The 22,898-nt window shown below is 42.1% G+C and overlaps 4 protein-coding genes across 5 annotated transcripts in view; 1 reads left to right on the forward strand and 3 right to left on the reverse strand.

Annotated features, from left to right (window-relative positions):
• The window catches only part of LOC134195760 (centrosomal protein of 63 kDa-like), a 14,486-nt gene extending 14,192 nt beyond the window's left edge, over positions 1–294 (reverse strand). The window contains exons 1-3 of the mRNA XM_062664839.1: positions 199–294; positions 92–137; positions 1–24 (exon numbers count right to left, since the gene is read on the reverse strand). The exon at positions 1–24 is cut by the window's left edge and continues 117 nt beyond it. Coding sequence (XP_062520823.1) covers positions 1–24; positions 92–137; positions 199–254 — 126 coding nt within the window. The 5' untranslated portion in view covers positions 255–294. The remainder of the gene's footprint in view (positions 25–91; positions 138–198) is intronic.
• Positions 295–5,985: 5,691 nt separating this feature from the next.
• Positions 5,986–8,158, reverse strand: LOC134195597 (uncharacterized). 2 transcript variants are annotated; one of them, XM_062664645.1, is made up of 3 exons: positions 8,018–8,158; positions 7,085–7,183; positions 5,986–6,265 (listed from the first exon to the last, which is right to left on the reverse strand). In XM_062664645.1, the coding sequence occupies exons 1-3, from the start codon at positions 8,156–8,158 to the stop codon at positions 6,221–6,223; spliced, it is 285 nt and encodes a 94-aa protein (XP_062520629.1). In that variant the 3' UTR covers positions 5,986–6,220. The 2 variants fall into 2 exon arrangements, with proteins under 2 accessions (XP_062520629.1, XP_062520627.1); XM_062664643.1 differs by lacking the exon at positions 5,986–6,265 and having other exon boundaries at positions 6,920–7,183.
• LOC134196051 (centrosomal protein of 63 kDa-like) lies at positions 6,901–12,732 on the reverse strand. Its single transcript, XM_062665131.1, has 11 exons — positions 12,677–12,732; positions 12,570–12,615; positions 12,364–12,504; positions 10,500–10,595; positions 10,366–10,449; positions 9,926–9,985; positions 9,748–9,861; positions 9,246–9,347; positions 9,132–9,181; positions 8,247–8,312; positions 6,901–8,170 (listed from the first exon to the last, which is right to left on the reverse strand). Exons 1-10 carry the CDS (start codon positions 12,730–12,732, stop codon positions 8,285–8,287), a joined length of 777 nt encoding a protein of 258 aa, XP_062521115.1. The 3' UTR covers positions 6,901–8,170; positions 8,247–8,284.
• A 905-nt stretch (positions 12,733–13,637) lies between these two features.
• LOC134196053 (uncharacterized) lies at positions 13,638–15,516 on the forward strand. Its single transcript, XM_062665132.1, has one exon. The coding sequence runs from the start codon at positions 13,638–13,640 to the stop codon at positions 15,288–15,290; it is 1,653 nt and encodes a 550-aa protein (XP_062521116.1). The 3' UTR covers positions 15,291–15,516.
• The last annotated feature ends 7,382 nt before the right edge of the window (positions 15,517–22,898 follow it).

The following is a 22,898-nucleotide window of genomic DNA, read 5'->3' on the forward strand; positions in this document are numbered from 1 at the left end:
CAAACCGTCCACCTGCCGCAGCAACTACACAAACAACTCACAAATAAAAAACACAAAAGCCAACACGTTAATCTCCTCTCAAACTGCTTACCTCTTGAATTTCTGGTTCACACGATGACAACAGCGATGCGTCGATTCTATAAACCAATTTTTACGTCACAGTCGATGTGTTTTTAGTCTGTTGTCTGACGTGGCTACTTGTCTCTTATCTGACGTTTTGATCCTGAGCGACGTCTTGAAGGGGACGATGACATAACGTTTGCTACACTGCACTTGCTGTCCACCAGACCTGACACAAAGTCGCGCGCTAGCCAAGGCGTTGAATGCAATGAGACAACTAAAGCCCGGATGTATCCTAACTAGATGCAGCCTCGAGTATTTGACCTTCGGCAGACTCGAATTTTTTGTTGTATCTATGAATTGTAGATGCTGTAATAGAGTACTGTATTCGCAGCCAAGTCTCAACATATTCCCCCGCGTTCTCACGTGCTTAGAGATCTTTCCTTTAATTAACTTAATTAATTAATTAGTAATTAGTAACTAATCTAACTGACGCACTGTGCACTCTGGTCCTAAGTCGAGTAGTCCAAAACGCAGTTTTGCAGTTTGGCAAATGCTAATATTATAGAGACGTAAAAGCTCAGCCGTCACCATCGCTCTAAATAAAGTTGACACCCACTATCTCGCGGTGCGTCCCTAGAGGTGCATGCCGCCACTTAATTAATTGAAAGTTCCTAGCAACTCCTGGTGTTCGCAAAAAAATTCAATGCAGTCTATCTAAACTACATCTAGTTGCAAAATGTCGCTAGTCGAAAGATATGTCTAGATAGCTTGTCTGCAACTCAGTTAACTTGCTAGCTAAAGCAGCGTTCCTATATTACTGACCATATATACATGCATGCAGATAGCTATCATGCATGCATGATTATACTATATGTTGAGGGTGGTCTGTATGGACTGATACACCACGCTATTTTGTCCTGAGCATATCGAGTAACGAGTAGCAGTTTACTGGTAGTTTGCAAGCTGGGATGACTAGCACTCCTAAGCTCCATGGCCAATTTCTGTTCGTCGAGCTGGCAAATGGGTCGTCCGCCACAGAATTCAAGTTGGTATAGAGATGACGGAAAGTTCGACGCTATCCTAGTCACTCCACTACCTGGACTTCGTCGCTTGTCTCGAGATGAGTGGGCCAAGTCATTTTGGGGTGATCCTGCAAACGTGCAGTACAAAGAATTTCGGGGTAGAAACTTGTACCAGCCTGATCGATGAAATAGCCAAACGAGCTGAACTGCATGGCATTGGAACAAGACAACGAGGGAGTTTACTGTATGAGAAATAATAGCAACAAAAGATTCGTTAAAAAGATGGTTGTAAAGCTTCAACGAGATAAAAGGGACAAATCGCCAACTTAATTGATTAACCAGGCAGCCCACTGAACGCCACTGCCATGCATGCATGCATGGTGAGCATCTCTAGCAGTCCGCATGCATCTCGTCGAACTTCAGGCTAATAATGTTGTTTACGTTTCAGAGCAAGATTCCAAAGTTTCCACTTGTATACTATCGTGTAAGAATGGTTCTCTCTATCACAAAATTCAAGATACAAGTAGTTGTTTTGTGTTCTCTTGTTAGGTGTTTTTCTCTACTGTGTAACAGTCATTTGACAGTTTAGAATTTCACCGTCTTCAATAGCATTCACATTGTATTCAAAAGAGAATACAGGCAAACTCGTCGTATTAAAGAATATTGGGAGAGCTATATACATATAATATAACCATCTTATATTATCTTTTCCGCCAACACAGCTGGTACTGCTGCAGCAGCAGGGGAAATGGAAAAAGATCATCGCCATCTTTTGAACGTTGAGTGTACTGGTTCTCTTTTCTATCCTCTAGTGGTAGAGAAGTTTGGTCTATAGTCTTCATCCAGCCTCGAAGTACTCAAAGACATCGCTAGGAAGACTACCATCACCAGTGGACTTACTATTAGCAAGGCTTCAACCTACTTACATGAACGTTTATTTGTCTGTTTGTGGAAATATAATTCAAAAATGATTTTAGCGTTATTAGCTGTTAGCTCTGTTTCTGATAAACGGGACTCATACATGTATGTTTAGAGTTGTATTTTGCGCTCACATTTAGGTGGTGGGACTATATCTTTATTCAATTATGAACCATTGTAATATATATATATATATATATATATATATATATATATATATATATATATATATATATATATATATATATATATATAGCTGTATAACTGCATGATGACCAACACCTAATAATGCTGTTTCTATTAGATGGCTAACTGTATACACCACACGTCCAGACCTACAGTAGATATTGAGTTTGCCCAATCATACATGTACCATTCCCTTCAATTATAAAGTACAATTAAAATTATTTGATATATATATATATATATATATATATATATATTATACATTACATATATATATATATATATATATATATATATATATATATATATATATCGTCTTGCCTAGTGCACTTCATCTCTCTCCTTCGTCTGTTGCTGGGATCAAGACGCAGTTTGCGCAGTTTTGCTAACAAAGACTGTCAGTGCTATAAACATAACGCTTACCGTCACTCTAGCAGCTATAAAGACAAAGCCCACTCAACTCGTCAATCCACTGCGTATACTCTAGGCTATACTCAGGCAGGCAATCATACAGTTTTGCAGTGCATATATGTATGTAACGTAATCTGTAACATATGACGTTGCATTTCGATGTCTTCCAACCGATAATAGAATATTTAGTGTCATCCTTCCATAAATGCAATTACAGATTTATTAGACTGACCTCGCCCCGCCCTCAACAAGTACAAAGAGATATAGGTATGCTATGCGGGCTAGTGATTAGTTGATGTATAACTAAACCATTACAGAAAACCGTAGTCCTTAGAACCAACTTAGCTAGAAGCCCTTTGGAACTGTTCCAACAGCTGCAGTTTATGCATGCGTAGGTATTTACAGCCAAAGTCCCAAAACGCGCGCACACACACACACACACACACACACACACACACACACACACACACACACACACACACACACACACACACACACACACACACACTTTCACCGTCCCACGGCGCCTTTTAATCAGGTTATTAACAAGCACACCGTGCATATTAGATACGTGAGTCAAGTAGTCAGTGCACCCTCCAGTTCATGCAGTTTCTTAGCAAAGTGTGCCAGTGTTAATAGATTCTAAAATGCTCATGCAGCAAAGCCATCACTATCTATGTAAACTTGAGAGTGCGACGCCGACTAATTCGGAAGGGCCATTGATAGGCATGCATAGAATCGTACCCACTTAAAAATTCCTAAATAAGCGTGACTCTTGGTAATTGAGTGTCTGTTCTCAGCCCCCTCTGGTGTTCGCAGTTGGATCAGTTCCAAGTGGACATTTTAATGCAGTCTCTGACTACATCTCGTTGCATATGTCGCAATCCGAGAAAGCTTTATCTCTATATACGCATGCACGAGTTCCAACGGCTGCTTGTTTGCACCTCTTGGCTTATTTGAAGCAGTAGTCCTATTTATTGCACACAGATAGCGTCGACGTCTTTAATTGATGTCCTAATCGTCAACCAATCAACTGCATGCTTATACGCTTCATCAGGGTAGTTCCGATTGAGATATTTAACTGCCACGCAATTTTGCCGTAAACAGTTGAACGGCATATCAAACATCGGAGTAAAAGCCTAATTTGCAAGCGGGGATGACTAGCACTCTCAGTCTGAACGATCTCCATGGCCATGGAATTCCAATTAAGGTTCGACGAGCTGGCATGCTGGTCGACCGCCACGGAATTCTAGTTTATAGACTCAAAAAAAAGGACACGTACGACTACGGGACGTACGACGTCATCACGGTCTCTCCGGGGTTGGCCTCTTCAAGTAGCCAAGTTCGTCGCTTGCCTCGAGATGAGTGGGCCAAATCATGGTTGGGTGATCCTGCAAAAGTGCAGTACACAGAATTTCCGGGTACAAACACGTACGATCATGATGAAATAGCCAAACGAGCTGAACTGGCATTAGATCAAAAGAACCGTGGATTCTACTGTCCAGGATTTAACAGCGACAAGAACTTCGTTGAAAGAATGGCTGTAAAGCTCGAACGCCATGAATGGGACAAATCGCCATCAGAAGTGGTCACCGATAAAGCCATTGCCAAGGTGCGCGTCCTCAGTCCACATCTCGAACTCGAAGTTGGTGATCTTGTTTACGTTTTGAGAAACTACTTCTTAGGTTTCCATATCTACAGTCACGTAGGAGTGGTCCGCTCTATCAAGGAATCTAAGATACAAATATTTCATTTCAATAACAATCCGCCGCAATCTGCCAAGCAAACAGAAGACCAAGACTTACCAACTTCAACGCTCAACAAAGACCAGCCAAAGGGCTACCTTCACACTACTTCTCTAAAAAAATTTCGCAAACCATCTGAGGATGTCATGGACTATGGACTGTACCGTGCAGTATTTATGGAAGGTACAACGCGCAGTAAGGAAGAAATAGTAGATCGCATTGAACGATTTGAAAAAGGAGATCCGGATATATTTCATGAATGGGCTGGCTTGAACCCTGAAACGGCGCCTCACCTCGAAACGGCGTATCATTTACTAATGCGAAACTGCGAAACTGTTATGCTACGACTTGTAAGAGCTGAAGGTTTACATCCTATGTCAGCTCAAGTACACGAGTACGCACACAAGGGAACCGTTGGAGCTTTCAAGCTTTCATCTGCTGCATGCAAAGATGCTCTAATCTGAGCAGCCAAAGGTCCCGCACGACTTGCTGTGCGACGAATGGCTGCGGATAGCTCAGCTTTAACGGTAGGGATACCGCAGCTAGTAGCAGGAGGCATCGCAGGCGGAATTGCAGCAGGTTTGGAAATCGTTTTGCTGCTAGGAACGCTCATAAAAAACAAGATAGATAAAAAGAAATTATCAAACAAAGAGTACAATCTCCTACAGAAAATTGCAGGAGCAGAATTTGGTGTAGGAATGGGCGGAGCAGCTGTTATCTTTGGAACAACAGTTGGATTTGGATGCCTTGGAGGTCCTCCTGGCATTGCTGCTGGTGTGCTTACAGGAATAGCCATCATGGCAGCGACATATTTTCTCAAGAGAGGAGTACGTGCATACTTGTCCAAGAACGGAATCAACAATCATACCTCAGAGAAAGTGCCCATAGCAGAAGAGGCAGGGTCATCACTCGCGAACACCGTACTAATTCCCAACGAGCTTATCCAAACGCTGATAACTGAGCACGCTGATAAGTTTCCCAAGCAAGAAGCTCCTTTGCCACCCACCGATCCACAAGAAGACCAACAGTATCATTATATCAAAGTCTGGCATGACGACGAAACAGACAAACTGATGGGAAAAGAAATTAAAGGAGACTCAAATTGATAGTCTGAGTGGAATGTTATATACACACATTCCGATAACTGGTTGACATCACCGCTAATGCTTTGACTTTTTATATATTAGCCTTGGCTACATGTATTCGCTTTACTGTACATTGGACCTCTCATTTTGACAGTAGAAATCAATTAAATTTGCTAGTTTCAGTAGCATTCACATTTATAGACAATAATCAACACGTTTTGATCCTAATACAAGAATTTGTTCAGCTAATGCATGCTGACTGTTGACGAGCCATAATAATTTCTATCAGGTCTCTTTCAGTCAAACTCTTGCTGTTTACATTCGTAAATCACAAATATAAAGTTTGACTGATGATACTCTGCTCTTCGATCGTTCTAAGAAAAAGAAACCGTAACAAAGCAATACACCAACACACCTTGAAGTTCGTGGTTGGTAATGATAAGCTTGGGGCCCCTGAGACAGTCACACAGAAACCAGACACGAGAGATGCATGACAAGAGTCTGGCAACGATACGTTTGGACTGTCGTGTGAGACTAACTCTTGCTCATCAAAACACACAATTTTATATCAGCTATTGTCCTATAATAAATAATTAATTGAACTTGATCTAATAAAATACTGTCACTTATGTACATTTAATCGCGTCAACTAAAAATTCCAGTAAAATCCTCTCAATACATCATAGTCCAGATGAAAACAACAATACTTACATTCTACATACATACATATGTTAATAATGTATGCCGATGTACAGACAAACATCACGTCAATCCACTAGGAGATGATTGCTCAGGCAACCGGCTGATAGACCAACTGAGGGTATTCAATTGTATCCTATAATACAACAACTAAAATGTATTGACTGCTCTACAACGTACACTATTGCCTTTTCGCATGAGCTCCTTTCTGAGCTATCCAAACCGAGCCAGCCACAGTAGCTCTCTGTTCATATGGCATTCAGCAAAAGTAAGCCAGCTCACTTAGAGGGTGTGTCTCTTGTAGGTCATAGCTACGTATGTATGGATAGCTATGTATGTATGGTCACGTGTACTCACAGCAAGAAAAGGTCTGGCTATGCGAGTATAACACAAGAGTGAGGGTCTGGCTAAGTGAGACTACAGTTCGGCAGGCGGTTGCAGTTCACACAGTGAATGCAAGCCAAGCCGAGCCGAGCCAAACTGTGTTGGGCTGGCATGGAAATTTACTTAAGGTGGACCATTCCAGATTGATTCGGCTTGGCTTGGCCCACATTCACACAGTCCCTTCAAAAGCGAGCTGACCTGTGCTAATCCATGTTGGCCCAGTTCCAAGTGCTCGTGTGAACGAGCTACAATAGTCACTCTGGTGGCAACATCACCACATAACTGTTTATGTCTAAAGTACAATCCTTGCAAAATCAAAAAATTAAAAGCACGAGGCAATCGTTACAATGTTAACTCTATAAGGAAGCAATGCTTTCACAGAGCCTTACAACCATAAAGCGTCTTCTCAGCCGCCAAATATGGAGAAGGATGCAACGCCACTGTGACTAAAGTACAGTCTGAGATAACACGGTTTACACAAAAAATTGCATACAGAGCATGTGCCACCAAACTGGTTGTAGTTCAGTCTACAATGTAAGTCAGTGAACACAATTAATTCATTAATGTATACCTCTGTTGGGTTATAGGTACTTGAGATACCACGATGATCAGATTCATGGTAAGATGATGCATACTGTGCTCGAACATCAGATGTCACTCTTCTATCCGTCTACAACAAAAAACCTCTACAACAGACACGTGCACGTGCGTGTGCCACGTGCGCGCACGCGCACACACCACACACACACACACACACACACACACACACACACACACACACATACTAACCAGCCCATCTCAAAAGATGATGGCATAAACAGCAAAAAAGCAAATCTCTACTTACTTCATCTACTGCCAGTTTGTAAATAGGTAATATATATTGTACAGCATCCTGAATCGTTCAACTCTCTACATAGCAAGAGATGTCAAGCTGCTGCTTCCTGCTAACCCGGCAGTAGAGATCGCCCGCATGCACCATACACCATTGTTCTGCTTCCTTCCATACTGGAGACCAACTTCTTTCGTCCATGCCGCCCAGCCATTTTCATTGCAATGGACTCCATGCACATGGTCTCCGTCTCCATCTGCGATAACCGGAAATAGATGTATTGTCACAAAAATGAGTAATTCGACGTTGCAAGCAATCAAAGCACTTTACAACATGGGATTAGTGCAATGGCTGTTTTTCGCAAAGAAACACGTTGCTGAATGCTTGCTCCAAATGCTGGTTGTGGCACTCCTGTTGATCTGAGATGGTTTATCATGATAATGACGTTTGAAGATATCGCAGAAGCTGGATGGTAAGCCGGAGAAGGTCAAAATCCTTCAGAGCCGACACGCTCAAGAGGCTGCCATGCTACATACAGGCGCGTGCGCACACACACACACACACACACACACACACACGGTATAGATCAAGTCTTTAAAGCACTCGGACATGCAGTGAGACCAGTGAGGAAAACAGAGATCAGACTGTATCATACTCACAGTCAGAGCTGCTTACCACAAATTCAGGATGCCACTCTTCACCCTGTTGAGTTGGCAAGTTACAATAACTCTCCCGACAGTATTCTCCTCTCAGCTCCTCACATTCAGCCGTCTTTGCTTTCAGCTTGTTTTCAGTAACAGTCTTTCTTGCTTCCATTGCTTCCAGCAGCTAACAGAAACAACCAAGCAGCATAAAACAATGAATTTGTGATTAATAAACAATATGATTTACTTAATATGCATACCTTGTCTTTCTCCGCTAACGACTTCGTTAGCTTAGCAATTAATGCAGCATCCTGTTCATGTTGTAGCTATTGTTAAAAACACTAATAATCACTGATATTCTCTTCACCAAATACTACAACAGTGTAAGACAAATCGGCTGCTCAAGCACCCAGGACAACCAAAAAATGCGTCCAGGCAACTGAAACGGTACTACGGTTGCCCAGGGACAACCCTAAGATTTAACCCAAGGACTAACCCAACTGAAGCAATGCACCTACATTACGTGGTTCAAATGTTCAGAACTTTGAAATTGCAAGTGAATGTGATTTATCAGATGATGATCAGTCAGCTTCAGGTGATGTCACTGAAGTCGTTAGTAGACAAAGTGCACCACAGAACAAGGCAGTGAAGGTCTCTGGAGTCTCAAATATGAGCAAGACGTTAAAAGGAAAACAACAGCAAAGCCTATTTTGTTTAGCTTATGGGCAACCAGAGTAATGCATTATCAAGCAACTAAATCTTTAACGCATGGTTGTCTGGGAACTACTCAGAGATGAGTCGATTTGTTGTACACTGCTTAGTACTTGGCAACACAAGCAATCTGAATCATGAATGTGCCTATCTTATCTTACACCTACTATATAGACATGCGTACTCTAATAATAATACAAATTGTCACTGGTATTTAAAGCGTGTAAATGCACTTCGTCTCTACCATCACATACATAAACTCAAGAGAAATCAGTACGTCATATCAAGTGTGTTTGTGTGGTGTGTGTGGTGTGTGTGTGTGTGTGTGTGTGTGTGTGTGTGTGTGTGTGTGTGTGTGTGTGTGTGTGTGTGTGTGTGTGTGTGTGTGTGTGTGTGTGTGTGTGTCACAGCACCCACAATTGAAAACTATCGACCTGCTCATGCTATCTTGCTTGTTGTCTGATTCTTGTTGGTTCAGTTTCACCTGAATTTTTAACAATAAATGATTATCACTGATATACAAAGCAAGCCTACTTATATCTAAAAACCTTGGCCTCCAACTGAGCTATGTAAACTTCGTGTGTTTGTTCAGAATTAAGTTGAAGACGCTTGTACCTTTCCAGATCTCGTTGGTAAGTAGCATTGCATTCCTGCCACCAAAAGCAACAAATACAAAGTATATAACAAACAGACACACAAACAAGCAGACAGACAAACAGACAAATAGACAGACAGACAAACAGACAGACAACAGACACATGGACAGACAAACTGACAGACAGACACAGACAGACAGACAGACAGACAGACATATTTAAAAGACAGACAAACAGACAGACAGACGGACGGACAAACAGACAGACAGACAAACGGACAGACAGACAGACAGACAGACAAACAAGCAGAAGACAAACAAAACACAAACACAAACAAATAGACAGACATAACACAAATAGAAAAATTACAGACAAAAATTACGTCATCAACCAAACACAATGTTAAACACACCACCAATCATAAACAAAAAAATTTCAATCCACGAAGTCGCACCTCAAGATAAACACATCGACTTCTCATTGCCTCACTCTCGGCCACAGCTTGTTCCGCTGCCTTCTCCAACGACGTCTTCTCTTTGTCCCACAGCAATGACTTTACATGTAACTCCTATAACGTTGTTAATAATATCATTATCTTTAGACACTCAGTAGCCACGGCAATACAAACTTACCTCGAATGCTTTCCGCAGGTGCTGTAGTTCTTGATTAGCAAACCTGTAGTCCTCGGAAACCTTCAAACATGATAAATAGTCACAGAAAACAGCAGCAGCACAATACGACTTAGATTGCGACTTGCAAATAAAACAAGAAGTGTAAAGTGTAAAGATATTTGTGAATGATTTGCTTGCATGTTGTATAAATATCTATAACAAAAACAATAACACACGCACGCACATGAACACACACACACACACACACACACACACACACACACACACACACACACACACGCATGCACACAAACACACAGACACAGACACAGACACACAGACACAGACACACAGACACACACACACAGACACACACACACACACACACACACACACACACACACACACACACACACACACAGAAAGACAGACAGACAGACACACCAATACATAATGTATACCTTCTGACGTTCCCTGTCAATTCCATCCATTTGATGCTCTTTCTTTGTCTGAAGTTTTTCATGTTTCCGACTTAGACGAGAGAGCTAAAACAGATTAACTTGGCAACAAATAATTGGCACTAGAGTGGCCATACTTCTGTCTTCAAAGTTGTCAGTTGAACTTCATAACTACTCATTTGCTCCTCCTGTTGAGTATCTGCATCCTCAAATTTTGCCTGCAATCGCTCTACCTAAAAACAATAAAAGTTGTCTAAAGTTATAGTTTATTAAAGTTCTTAATTTCAACAGAGTACAAAGAGGCAAACATGAGGCAGACTGTCAATTGGTCTAAGTCTAGACAAAAAGACAGACAGACAGACAGACAGGCAGGCAGGCAGACAGATAAACAAACAATAATATTACAACGATGCAACGTTAGAGTCATCCTCCACAAGCTGACACGTGTCTTCCCTGGAGAAGAAGATGAGAACATACACACAATAGAGACTACCAAAGTAGTTTGCATTAAACTAAAGCTGAACTGACTAGATTTCTTGTATTTAGTGTTAGAAATGTAACGTAGAGTTTGTGTTTCAATAAATGAAACAAACAGATAAACAAACAGATAGACAAACAGACATACAAACAGACAGACAGACAGACAGACAGACAGATTATTATATTTGAACTCTTACTCTACTAATAACAATCGCTAACTTTACGTATGCATAACAATAATAGTCAATGAACAAAATGTTGAACGTCTTTATCATATAGAAAGTCATCAAAATTGTACTTAGACAACTTTGACAACTTTTTAAAATCACACGAGAGTTGCAAGACTGTACAACTACAGACAGTTGCTTTCTCCATCTATCTCTAAAGTCTGTTTCGCTGCTCTTTCCATTTGCATCTTTTGAAATTTTTGAGATCTTATGGAGATAGTCTTCAGCCATAGAGCCCCAAAAGCCAAAGTATTCAAAAACCAGTGGAATACATGTTGTATCAGATCCTGCTATAGACTGCTGTTGACTGTATTTGTGATTTTGCGTTTTCCTCTCAACTCAACTGCATAACCTGATATTTTGGCAGCTGATTGTACGGTGTCACAAGAATGTGGATGAGCAAGTGAAATGTCCAGGTCTTTTGTCAAGTGTCCAGTGGGATCATATGTTGTTATATCCGGACAGGCAGACAGCCAGACAAACAGACAGGCAGGCAGGCAGACAGACAAACAAACAGACAGACAGACAGACAGACGTTTAAAAATATATGTATTTACGGACAGATGAATAGACAGACCGACAGAGAGACAAACAGACAGACAAACAGACAGATAGACAAACAGACAGACAAACAAATAGACAGACAAAACAGACAGACAAAACAGACAGACAGACAGACAGACGTTTAAAAATATATGTATTTACGGACAGATGAATAGACAGACCGACAGAGAGACAAACAGACAGACAAACAGACAGATAGACAAACAGACAGACAAACAAACAGACAGACAAAACAGACAGACAAAACAGACAGACAAAACAGACAGACAGACAGAAAGACAGACAAACAGACAGACAAACCAACAGACAGACAAACAGACACACAAACAGAGAGACAGACAGACAGACAGATTGACAAAACAGACAACCAAACAAACAGACAGTCAAACAACCAGACAAACAAACCAGACAGACAAAGACAGACAGACAAACAGACAGACAGACAGACGATACAACGATGCAAAGCTAGAGTCATCCTCCACAAGCTGACACGTGTCTTCCCTGGAGAAGAAGATGAGAACATACACAATAGAGACTACCAAAGTAGTTTGCATTAGACTAAAGCTGAACTCACTAGATTTCTTGTATTTAGTGTTAGAAATGTAACGTAGAGTTTGTGTTTCAATAAATGAAATTGACAGACAGACAGACAGACAAACAGACAGACAGAAAGACAGACAGACAAACAGACGCTTCATTAACATAAGTCACTATCTATGCCACAACACACCTCAATGCTCTTACGCTGCAAAGCTGCTCGCAAAGCACACAATTCACCGTCCCTGCGTTGTAGTTGCTTCTTCAGTCCCGCCACTCTGCTTTCCCACTCACTTCTCTTGCTGTCCAACAAACCGTCAACCTGCCGCAGCAACTACACAAACAACTCACAAATAAAACACAAAAGCCAACGAGTTAATCCCCTCTCAAACTGCTTGCCTCTTGAATTTCTGGTTCACACGACGACAGCAGCGTTGCGTCGATTCTATAAACCAATTTTTACGTCACAGTCGATGTGTTTTTAGTCTGTTGTCTGACGTGGCTACTTGTCTCTTATCTGACATTTTGATCCTGAGCGACGCCTTGAAGAGGATGATGACATAACGGCTGCTACACTGTACAGTAGTACAGGTACGTAGATAGGACCTGACACAAAGTCGCGCGCTAGTCAGGCGTTGAATGCAATGAAACGGCTAAAGCCCGGATGTGGCAATTACTGTAGATCAGAGCCGTTAGCCCAAATCAGAGTCGTACATGTATATTCTGACCTCCAAATTTTGCTGAACAATAATCGCTACTCATCGGCAGTACAAAATCTTCAGGTACAGTAGCTCTGCTAAACGTGGTTAGCCTCGGCCTCCCAGACTCGTGTAGCGCCGATTCATCAAGCGCTATACGGGTCTGGGAGGCCGAGGATATAACGTACTTAGTAAACAAGAGTTTGCATGAGGAACTTTGAATGATTCATAGATTTATTACCCGAGGCGTGAAACGTAGAGTCGCGCGTTGTTTGGTCTGGAAGTACGCTAAGTACACGTACATGCTTTCTTCTCTCCTCCCATCACGTGCAGAAAGCAGTCTGGAATACCGAGGCTAATGTGGGAATGACATCGGTAGTTAATATTAATCCCGTCCATAATACAAAAACGAGAAAATTTTAACCCGCGGAAATTTCAACGTTTAATTAGAGTACGCAAGTTGCTCGCTAGGTAGAATTTTAGTTTGACTAGCCACGCCCAATCGCAAAGTACACCAGATTGTAGTGGCTAACCACGCCCCTTTGCTAAACACATGTCGTTAACATCGTTTTCGCCGTAAATAGTGGAACACGCCCTTTCACAAAACACACCAGATTGCTAATGCTAGCTACGCCCCTTTGCTACGTTTAGCATGTCGCTAACACTCTCCTTCGCCTTCTTCTCCGCAACGGGGCGTGGCTAGTGAGACTACACAGTACACTAGACGCATACAGTGTACAGTACCATTGCAGGTTGCAATCTACATGCGATGACTAGCATTAGCAAGCTGAACGATCTCCATGGCCATGGAGTTCCAATTACTGTTCGTCGAGCTGGCAAGCTAGTCTACCGCCACGCAATTCAAGTTCGTAGAGGCGACGGCGACGGGACGTACGACGTCATCACGGTCTGTCCAGGGTTGGGCTCTTCAGGTTCAGGGAGCCAAGTTCGTCGCTTGTCTCGAGATGAGTGGGCCAAATCATGGTTGGGTGATCCTGCACAAGTGCAGTACACAGAATTTCCGGATAGAAACACGTACGATCATGATGAAATAGCCAAACGAGCTGAACTGGCATTGGAACAAGACAGCAACGGAGTCTACTTACCAGCAATTAACAGCGACAAACATTTCGTTAAAAGAATGGCTGTGAGGCTTGGACGAAATGAATGGGACAAATCGCCATCAGAGGTGGTCACCGATAAAGCCATTGCTAGGGTGCGTGTCTACAGTCCACATCTCGAACTCGATGTTGGTGACGTCGTGTACGTTTTGAGATATAACATCTTAGGTTTTCAACCCTATTGCCACGTAGGAGTCGTCCAATCTATGAAACCTGAGATCCGAATATTTCATTACAACAGACAACCGCCACTGTCGGATAACAAAACAGATAAAGCAGATGTAACAACCTCAGCGAGCGATGAAGCAGTGCCAAAGGGCTACCTTCACACAACTCCTCTACAACAATTTCTCAAACCATCAGGTGTTAACGACAGAGGACTGTACCGTGCAGTGTTTATGGACGGGACGACGCGTACTAAGAAAGACATATTAGATCGTATTAGAAGATTTGAAGAAGAAAAAGATCCAGAAATATTCCACGAATGGGCTGGCTTAGACCCAAAAACTTCGCCTCACCTCGAAACAGCATATAATTTGGTAGAAAGAAACTGTGAAACTGTTATCTTTCGACTCGTTAGAGCTGAATATTTGACGTCTATGTCACCTCAGGTACATGAATGGGTACACAAGGGAACAGTTGGAATTGGCAAAGTTCTATCTGCTACAAAAGACGTATGCTGGCTTGCCAAAGGTCCCATACGACTTGCTCTGCGCAGAATAATTGCGTCTAGCCCTATCGTACTGGCAGCTGTTTCAGAGACATTAGCAGGATGTATTGCAGGTGTGGCTGCAGGAGCTTTTGAAGTCATTCTACTGATAGGGACTCTCGCAAAAAACAAGCGGGATCATTCTAAGAAAAAAATATCCGAGGAAGAGTACGCGGTCCTATGGTCGACTGCATTCGCAGAAATTGGTGTGGGAATGGGTGGGGTAGCTTGTATTACAGGAACAACAATTGCATTTGGATTCCTTGGTGCAGCCGTTGGTGGTCCTGTTGGCGCTGGCGTCGGCATTGCTTGTGGTGTACTAACGGGAATCCCCATCATGGTAGCTACGTTTCTGGCCAAGAGGAAAGTTCGTTCATACAAGATTAAAAAAGGAGTAAAAGAGCACACATCAAAGAAAGAGCCAACATTCGAGGAAGCTGTCCAAATGCTAACAACCGAGCATGCTGACAAGTTTCCCAAGCAAGTGGCTCCTTTCCAACCCACCGATCAAGAGAACGACCAACAATGCCACGTGATGGAATTCTGGGTTGACGACAAGACAGGCGAACTACAGGGTCAGCTACTAGGCTAACATGCAGTCTGATTGGAATGCTAGAAACAATCCTTTACTAATACCTGACTGAAATGACAGCTAATGTTTTTTTTTCTTTTGTCTTTTCTTTGCTAGGTGCTTTGCCCTACTGTGTAACTTGGATCCCATTTTGACAGTTTAGAATTTCACTGTCTTCGTTAGCATTCACATTGTATATATCTCTATATATGTACACATTAAAGAGTACATACTTGCAGACATACAACTTTGTAACAACTTTGTCCTAATACAAAACTCTTGCGCAACTAATGCATGCTGATTATGAAACATCTACCATGGTAATCTGCATCTGCAAATATTATTAAGGGCGCGTTCGAATACTACTTTATATAGTCCCATGCAGTTTGAACTGGAATTGTGGAACTGTGGGTGTGGCAGTTCAGACAATCAGCTCAGATGGTCAAACTGCTGGAACTCTTCTATCAATCGAACACGAACTACTAACTATCCCCCGGTCAATTCCAGTTGCAGAACTTTTTAGTAGCATTCCAACAAGGCCGAAGTCCCCATGCAGACAAAGTCCCCAGAAAGAGTCCCCAAAATAAGTCCCCCATAAAAGTCTGAATCCCCTGCTATGCACCAAATTAGATGACTCATAGATACTGTCTAGATTTAGAGTTCTAGCTAATCCCAGTGTAAACAGTTAAATCCAGTGGGCTAGCCATCTACTTGCACGATTTCGTTGTTACTGGATATCATATCGGTTCTAGACGCGAGTCTACCAGCTTCTTTCCTCCCGACTCAGCTAGAGCTTTACACAAAGCGTTGGCTCTACTAGCTAGAGACTGTTTCATGATATCACAATGCAGGATCTGTCGATGGCCAACAATAATATTTCTAAGCGGATTCGTGGTGTACACACTGACACGTACTAGATCAATCCGTATACATAGAAGGTGGACTTCAACAGCCCACCAAGCAAATACGTAGTAGCAGTTTGCAAGCAAGGGCCCTAGGATATGGCCAGCACTCTCAGGCTGAAGGATCTTCATGGCCATGGAGTTCCAATAACTGTTCGTCGAGCGGGCATGCTAATCGACCGTCACGCAATTCAAGTTCGTAGAGGCGACGGCGACGACGACGGGACGTACGACGTCATCACAGTCTCTCCAGGGTTGGGCTCTTCGGTATGGCGCGCCATGTGTGTCAAAAGTCGTTTCGTCGGCTCATTGATGGTGCGTGACCATTTCGTCCATCCATTTTCAATTTCCGACAACAATTGAATATTAAATTAGAAATTGAAAATTGCCTAGAAGTTGCTTGCAATTTCAATATTCAATTCTATTGAAACTTAAAAATTGATTGATGGACGGACTATAATTATTTGCGGATTAAAATGAATATTGAAAACACACTTAATTTTCAACCAATTTCCTTTTTCAATGCAATGGAATATTGAAATTACAAGCATGTTAGTTCAATTTTCAATGTTAAATTCAATATTCAATTGAATTTAAAAATTAAATATTAAATTTTGAATTTGCGTGGCCAATTCGTCCATTCCATTTTTAATTTTTGATACAAATTGAAAATTGAATGTCAAATTAAAAATTGACTGGCGTTGCTTGCTCTTACAATATTCCATTACATTGAAGTCAGAAATTGATTGAAGACCAATTGTCATTTCAATATTCATTTACTTTGCAAAGAGATTCAATCTTTCCATCCGTCCAATTTTCGTAAATTATGAATGCTAGAATAGAGCCTCCGATGCAATTTTCTTTCTCCGTACTAAATGTAAATAGAAAGTTACCCGCAGCTGCTAGCGCGAGCCATATCTCATGAACGGCATAATGACACCGCGCGGGCGATCGCCGGTGACTTCAATATTCAATTCTATTGAAAGACGAAAGTTGCATCTAGCTTAGTCACGCCCAGCCACGCCTCTGGCACGCATGCAATGTAATGCAATTAAGAGATGGATGAGAAAGCCTCGACAGGCACGCGACCGACTCTCACAGCAAGTCGGTAAGCACTTGCACCTGGCTCTCGTCAACCGTCGCGTGAGACATTCCTCGCGGCGATGAGCGAGGGTAGCCCGTTGCATGGAGGCACGCGTCTAGGGCATCTATAATCAACGAGATCAACGTCTAGCCTACACTGGAAAGTTGACGTCTAGTCGATTTGGAAAGACTCCAGGCAACTATCTAGCTAGAGGACATTTGCGTAGATCATCTAGACCACGCCTCTAAACATCTGACGGGGAAGCCCCAGCCGGTATCTATCATCTCACGATGTAACTCTCCACTCTCGATCTCCATGGACGAAGTTGACGAAGATTTTGTTCGGAAGCGAGTCGAAGAGGGTAATAGTCATGCTGTCATCAGTGAAGAATTACAGACGATGTTTCCAGGACTTCGGGGACTCAGCGAACGATCTGTTCGACGTTTCTGTACAGACAGACGCCTTAGTCGACGTTGTTCTCTGACTAAAGAGAAACTAGAACGCTGCGTGTCTGACGCCGTAAGCGAGGTGAGCACTAAAATTTTAGCTATATATCTCTAGGTAGCTGGCTGCATGCTCATTATAGTTAGATTAGGTCATGATTTGCTCATGATCACTATAGCTAGGTCATGATTGTACACTGCACGTATACTGTGTGCGTGGCCTATAATTCCTGTATGTATATTTATATTGACTTTGACAGGTCGGACCATCTTGCATCTTCAGATCATCAAAAAGCAAGAAGAAGGCAACGGCTACACAATGCAAGTCAAAGTCTAAGATTTCTTGTACTTGCAGGCGGTCGCCAGTAAATTTTTGATTTTTTGCTTTGACTTTTACAAAATAATACAACTATACATATTTAAACTGCTAATACGGTCTTGTTTCAATAGCATTCTACGTCAAATTGTAACATGGTAGCACCTAAATATTATATGCTCATGATCAGTAATAACTCTTGATCACAGAATGTCGTCGCTCTAGTTAATTTGTCTTTAGTCTTTTTAACTTTTCTTTGTAATGAAACCTTGCATATGTCCATTTAATCTATACATATATATATATATATATTAATCTCATTGCATATTTTTTGGGAACAACTGTCTATTATTTATATCAATATGTTCATTATGTTAGAAATTGCAGAGAAGATCTTCAGCTTTAGAGGTATCCACAACTTTGAACGACGAACAAAAGAAGACGTACGCTAGTGCCATGAAACTGGAATTGATGTCGTCAGAAGTCTCTGAAAATAGCAGTGATAACGAGCCACCCTTTGAGGGAGCCTCCACTGCTGGACGTTCACAACTCCTGATCCGACCTCTTCCGTGGAGAGTCATTGAAGCAACAAAGGTGTTTGAGTTTTTGGACAGAAAGTACGCCAGAAGGCATACTCAGAGAGGAACGGTACCAAGAGTAAACGGAGCTCCATCTACCAGAACACGTCTGGGAATGACATTGTACCAGAGTGGGCTCTAGAAGACTACTGCTAATTACAATACGTTTGATTTTAATACATGTCAAAGAACATGGATATATAGAGCTAGATCATTCAAATTTGCTGTTAACATTGTTGTCCATTGCCAAAGTTTGTTGAACTAGAGAAATAAATCACATGACAATTAATGTGAATCACCTGGTTTGTGTGTCTTAAGACTAACTATAGCTCATATTTGGAAAAATCTGTATCTTGTATTTAGGACTCCAAATGTGTGCCTAAATGTAATCCTAAAACCTGTATTCGATCTATATAGGCCGTCCTAAATGTGTTCTATACACCATACTAGGATCAGTCTAAATATGTCTAAATATGATTAAAGGTGGTATTCAGTACACATTTAGAATAGGTTTAGATCATGCTATATTTAAGCTTTCATGCAGTGCATGCATGATCGAGTGTCCGTCTTAATTCTCTCGATCGTCGCACGTCGGTAGCGTCTTCACACTTCAACCTATGGGGCGTGACGGTTGCATGACAATTGACATCTACGACGTATGAACAAGTCTACAAAGATTTGTTGTGTCCAATTTACAGACCAATTTACAGGCCTGTAAAGGCTTTCTCATAACACCAAGTGTTTACCTGCGAATTTTCAACACTTGCTGTGTCCATTGTGGACCCGGGCCCGCCACACGCGGGGCAGTCCCTAAAGGCACTAACCTTAGTGGACACAACAGATCAACAAAAGAGATAGTGCGTGCGGGGGCGAGGAGTAGGCGTTCCCTGTAGTACCCGTATTTGTCGCCATTTTAGGGGCAAGTTTCTGTCCTCGGCAGGTATCTCTGTTTGCGACGGCGGCTTGTACAACATTTCAAGGACGTTCAACTGTATGTTAAATAGTACGGCGACAGTATACTAATTGCGAAAGATTTAAACCAAATTTTATCGGTAAATTCGCGAGTTTGACGTGATTTCGTAGTCTGATGGTCGAGTGCGATAAAGCTAATTCTTAGAATAGAGACTAGGGAACAGAAGTCTAAAAGCCTCTCCAACGAATCGCAGAAGCGATACGAGGAGAAAGTTGTACCTGCGGGCCTAAAAACAGGTAGAACGGAGGCTCAACTGTGGACGGTGAAGCAAGAAGTATTCCCGACATGAATTGGAGTGACATGATGTTGTATATGATTGTATGCTGTTAGATGTACTGGACCTTTCTTGAGACGAACAAATCTCTCTCTACTGGAAGTGATCGTAGCAACCTAACCCATCCTTGCAGATGGTACCCAGTCAGGATTAGTTGAGTCATACACAAAGGATGGCTTTCCTAGAATTATTCAGAGTAGCATAGATTACTCTTTTAGTACAGAACATACTAGAAATGACAGCTCTACCAGACAGAAAGTGCTCAGAGCAAACACGCGAATGCTGCGACGGCTTCCAGTCCTTTCTGACTAGGCTGGAGATCCACGCTGCCCGTTGTCTGTTGCTCAAATGACGCGTTTCAGGTCCCTGACTGGTTGGTATAGCCGGCATAGACTAAAAACGTATGTTGCTTCCTGAATTCTACGATCGTGGCAGCCGAAAACAGAGCAACTCGTAGCCATACTAGTACGCTTGCCCCCTAAGATGGCGACTTCCGGGATATCACGTGATTGTGACGTCAAACGCACTATCTCTATTCACAGGTAAACACTCTGTGTTATGAGAAGGTCCTTACAGGCCTGTACAGGCACCTCTACACGTTGTTGTAAACATTGTTGTATATAGACGTACGCATGTTAAATAACACGTCGTACAGTGTACCTTGTTGTGTCCACTAGGGTGCCTGTTATGAGAAAGCCTTTACAACCTCTAGGGACATCCCTGCGTCTGTACAGAAACGTCGAACAGATCGTTCGCTGAGTCCCCGAAGTCCTGGAAACATCGTCTGTAATTCTTCACTGATGACAGCATGACTATTACCCTCTTCGACTCGCTTCCGAACAAAATCTTCGTCAACTTCGTCCACGGAGATCGAGAGTGGAGAGAATGCACGACCTGCCGTTATATCGTGAGATGATAGATACCGGCTGGGGCTTCCCTATCAGATGTTTAGAGGCGTGGTCTAGATGATCTACGCAAATGTCATCTAGCTAGATAGTTGCCTGGAGTCTTTCCAAATCGACTAGACGTCAACTTTCTAGTGTAGGCTAGACGTTGATCTCGTTGATTATAGATGCCCTAGACGCGTGCCTCCATGCAACGGGCTACCCTCGCTCATCGCCGCAAGGAATGTCTCACGCGACGGTTGACGAGAGCCAGGTGCAAGTGCTTACCGACTTGCTGTAAGAGGTCGGTCGCGTGCCTGCCGACATCCATCTCTTAATTGCATTACATTGCACACGTGCCAGAGGCGTGGCTGGGCGTGACTAAGCTAGACGCAACTTTCGTCTTTCAATAGAATTGAATATTGAAGTCACCGGCGACCGCCCGCGCGATGTCATTATGCCGTTCATGAGATATGGCTCCCGCTAGCAGCTGCGGGTAACTTTCTATTTACATTTAGTACGGAGAAAGAAAATTGCATCGGAGGCTCTATTCTAGCATTCATAATTTACGAAAATTGGACGGATGGAAGGATTGAATCTATTTGCAAAGTAAATGAATATTGAAATGACAATTGGTCTTCAATCAATTTCTATTTTCAATGCAATGGAATATTGTAAGAGCAAGTAACGCCAGTCAATTTTTAATTTGACATTCAATTTTCAATTTGTATCAAAAATTAAAAATGGAATGGACGAATTGGCCACGCAAATTCAAAATTTAATATTTAATTTTTAAATTCAATTAAATATTAAATTTAACATTGAAAATTGAACTAACATGCTTGCAATTTCAATATTCCATTGCATTGAAAAAGGAAATTGGTTAAAAATCAAGTGTGTTTTCAATATTCGTTTTAATCAGTAAATAATTATAGTACGTTGATCAATCAATTTTTAATTTTCAATAGAATTGAATATTGAAATTTCAAGCAACTTCTAGGCAATTTTCAATTTCTAATTCAATATTCAATTGTTGCCGGAAATTGAAAATGGATGGACGAAATGGTCACGCACCAATTGATGTCGACGTCGGCTCATTGATGTCGATTCGTCGGCTCGTTGATGTCGTTTCGTCGGCTCGTTGATGTCGATTCGTCGGCTCATTGATGTCAGCGGGTGGCCTCAGGGGATGCGTGACCATTTCGTCCAATCAATTATTTGATATATATATATATTATATATACATACATACATACATACATACATACATACATACATACATATATATATATATATATATATATATATATATATATATATATATCATCTTGCTTAGTGCACTTCATCTCTCTCCTTCGTCTGTTGCTGGGATCAAGACGCAGTTTGCGCAGTTTTGCTAACAAACCTTGTCAGTGCTATAAACATAACGCTTACCGTCACTCTAGTAGCTATAAAGAGAAAGCCCACTCAATTCGTGAATCCACTGCGCATACTCTAGGCTATACTCAGGCAGGCAATCATACAGTTTTGCAGTGCATATATGTATGCAACGTAATCTGCAACATATGACGTTGCATTTCGATGTCTTCCAACCGATAATAGAATATTTAGTGTCATCCTTCCATAAATGCAATTACAGATATATTAGACTGACCCCGTCCCGCAATCAACAAGTACAAAGAGATATAGGTATGCTATGCGGGCTAGTGATTTGTTGATGTATAACTAAACCATTACAGAAAAACAGTAGTCCTTAGAACCAACTTAGCTAGAAGCCCTTTGGAACTGTTCCAACAGCTGCAGTTTATGCATGCGTAGATATTTACAGCCCCAAAATGCACGCACACATACACACATCACACCCACTCACACCCACACCCACACCTACACCCACACCCACACCTACACCCACACCCACACCTACACCCACACCCACACCTACACCCACACCCACACCTACACCCACACCCACACCCACCCACACCCACACCCACACCCACACCCACACCCACACCCACACCCACACCCACACCCACACCCACCCACACCCACACCCACACCCACCCACACCCAACCAGACCCCACCCACACCCGCACCACACCCACACCCACACTCACCACCGTCTTCAATAGCATTCACATTGTTTTAAACTACTAACAGACAAAACAGGCAAA

Source organism: Corticium candelabrum, chromosome 20 (genome assembly GCF_963422355.1).
Source record: "Corticium candelabrum chromosome 20, ooCorCand1.1, whole genome shotgun sequence".
NCBI lineage: Eukaryota > Metazoa > Porifera > Homoscleromorpha > Homosclerophorida > Plakinidae > Corticium > Corticium candelabrum.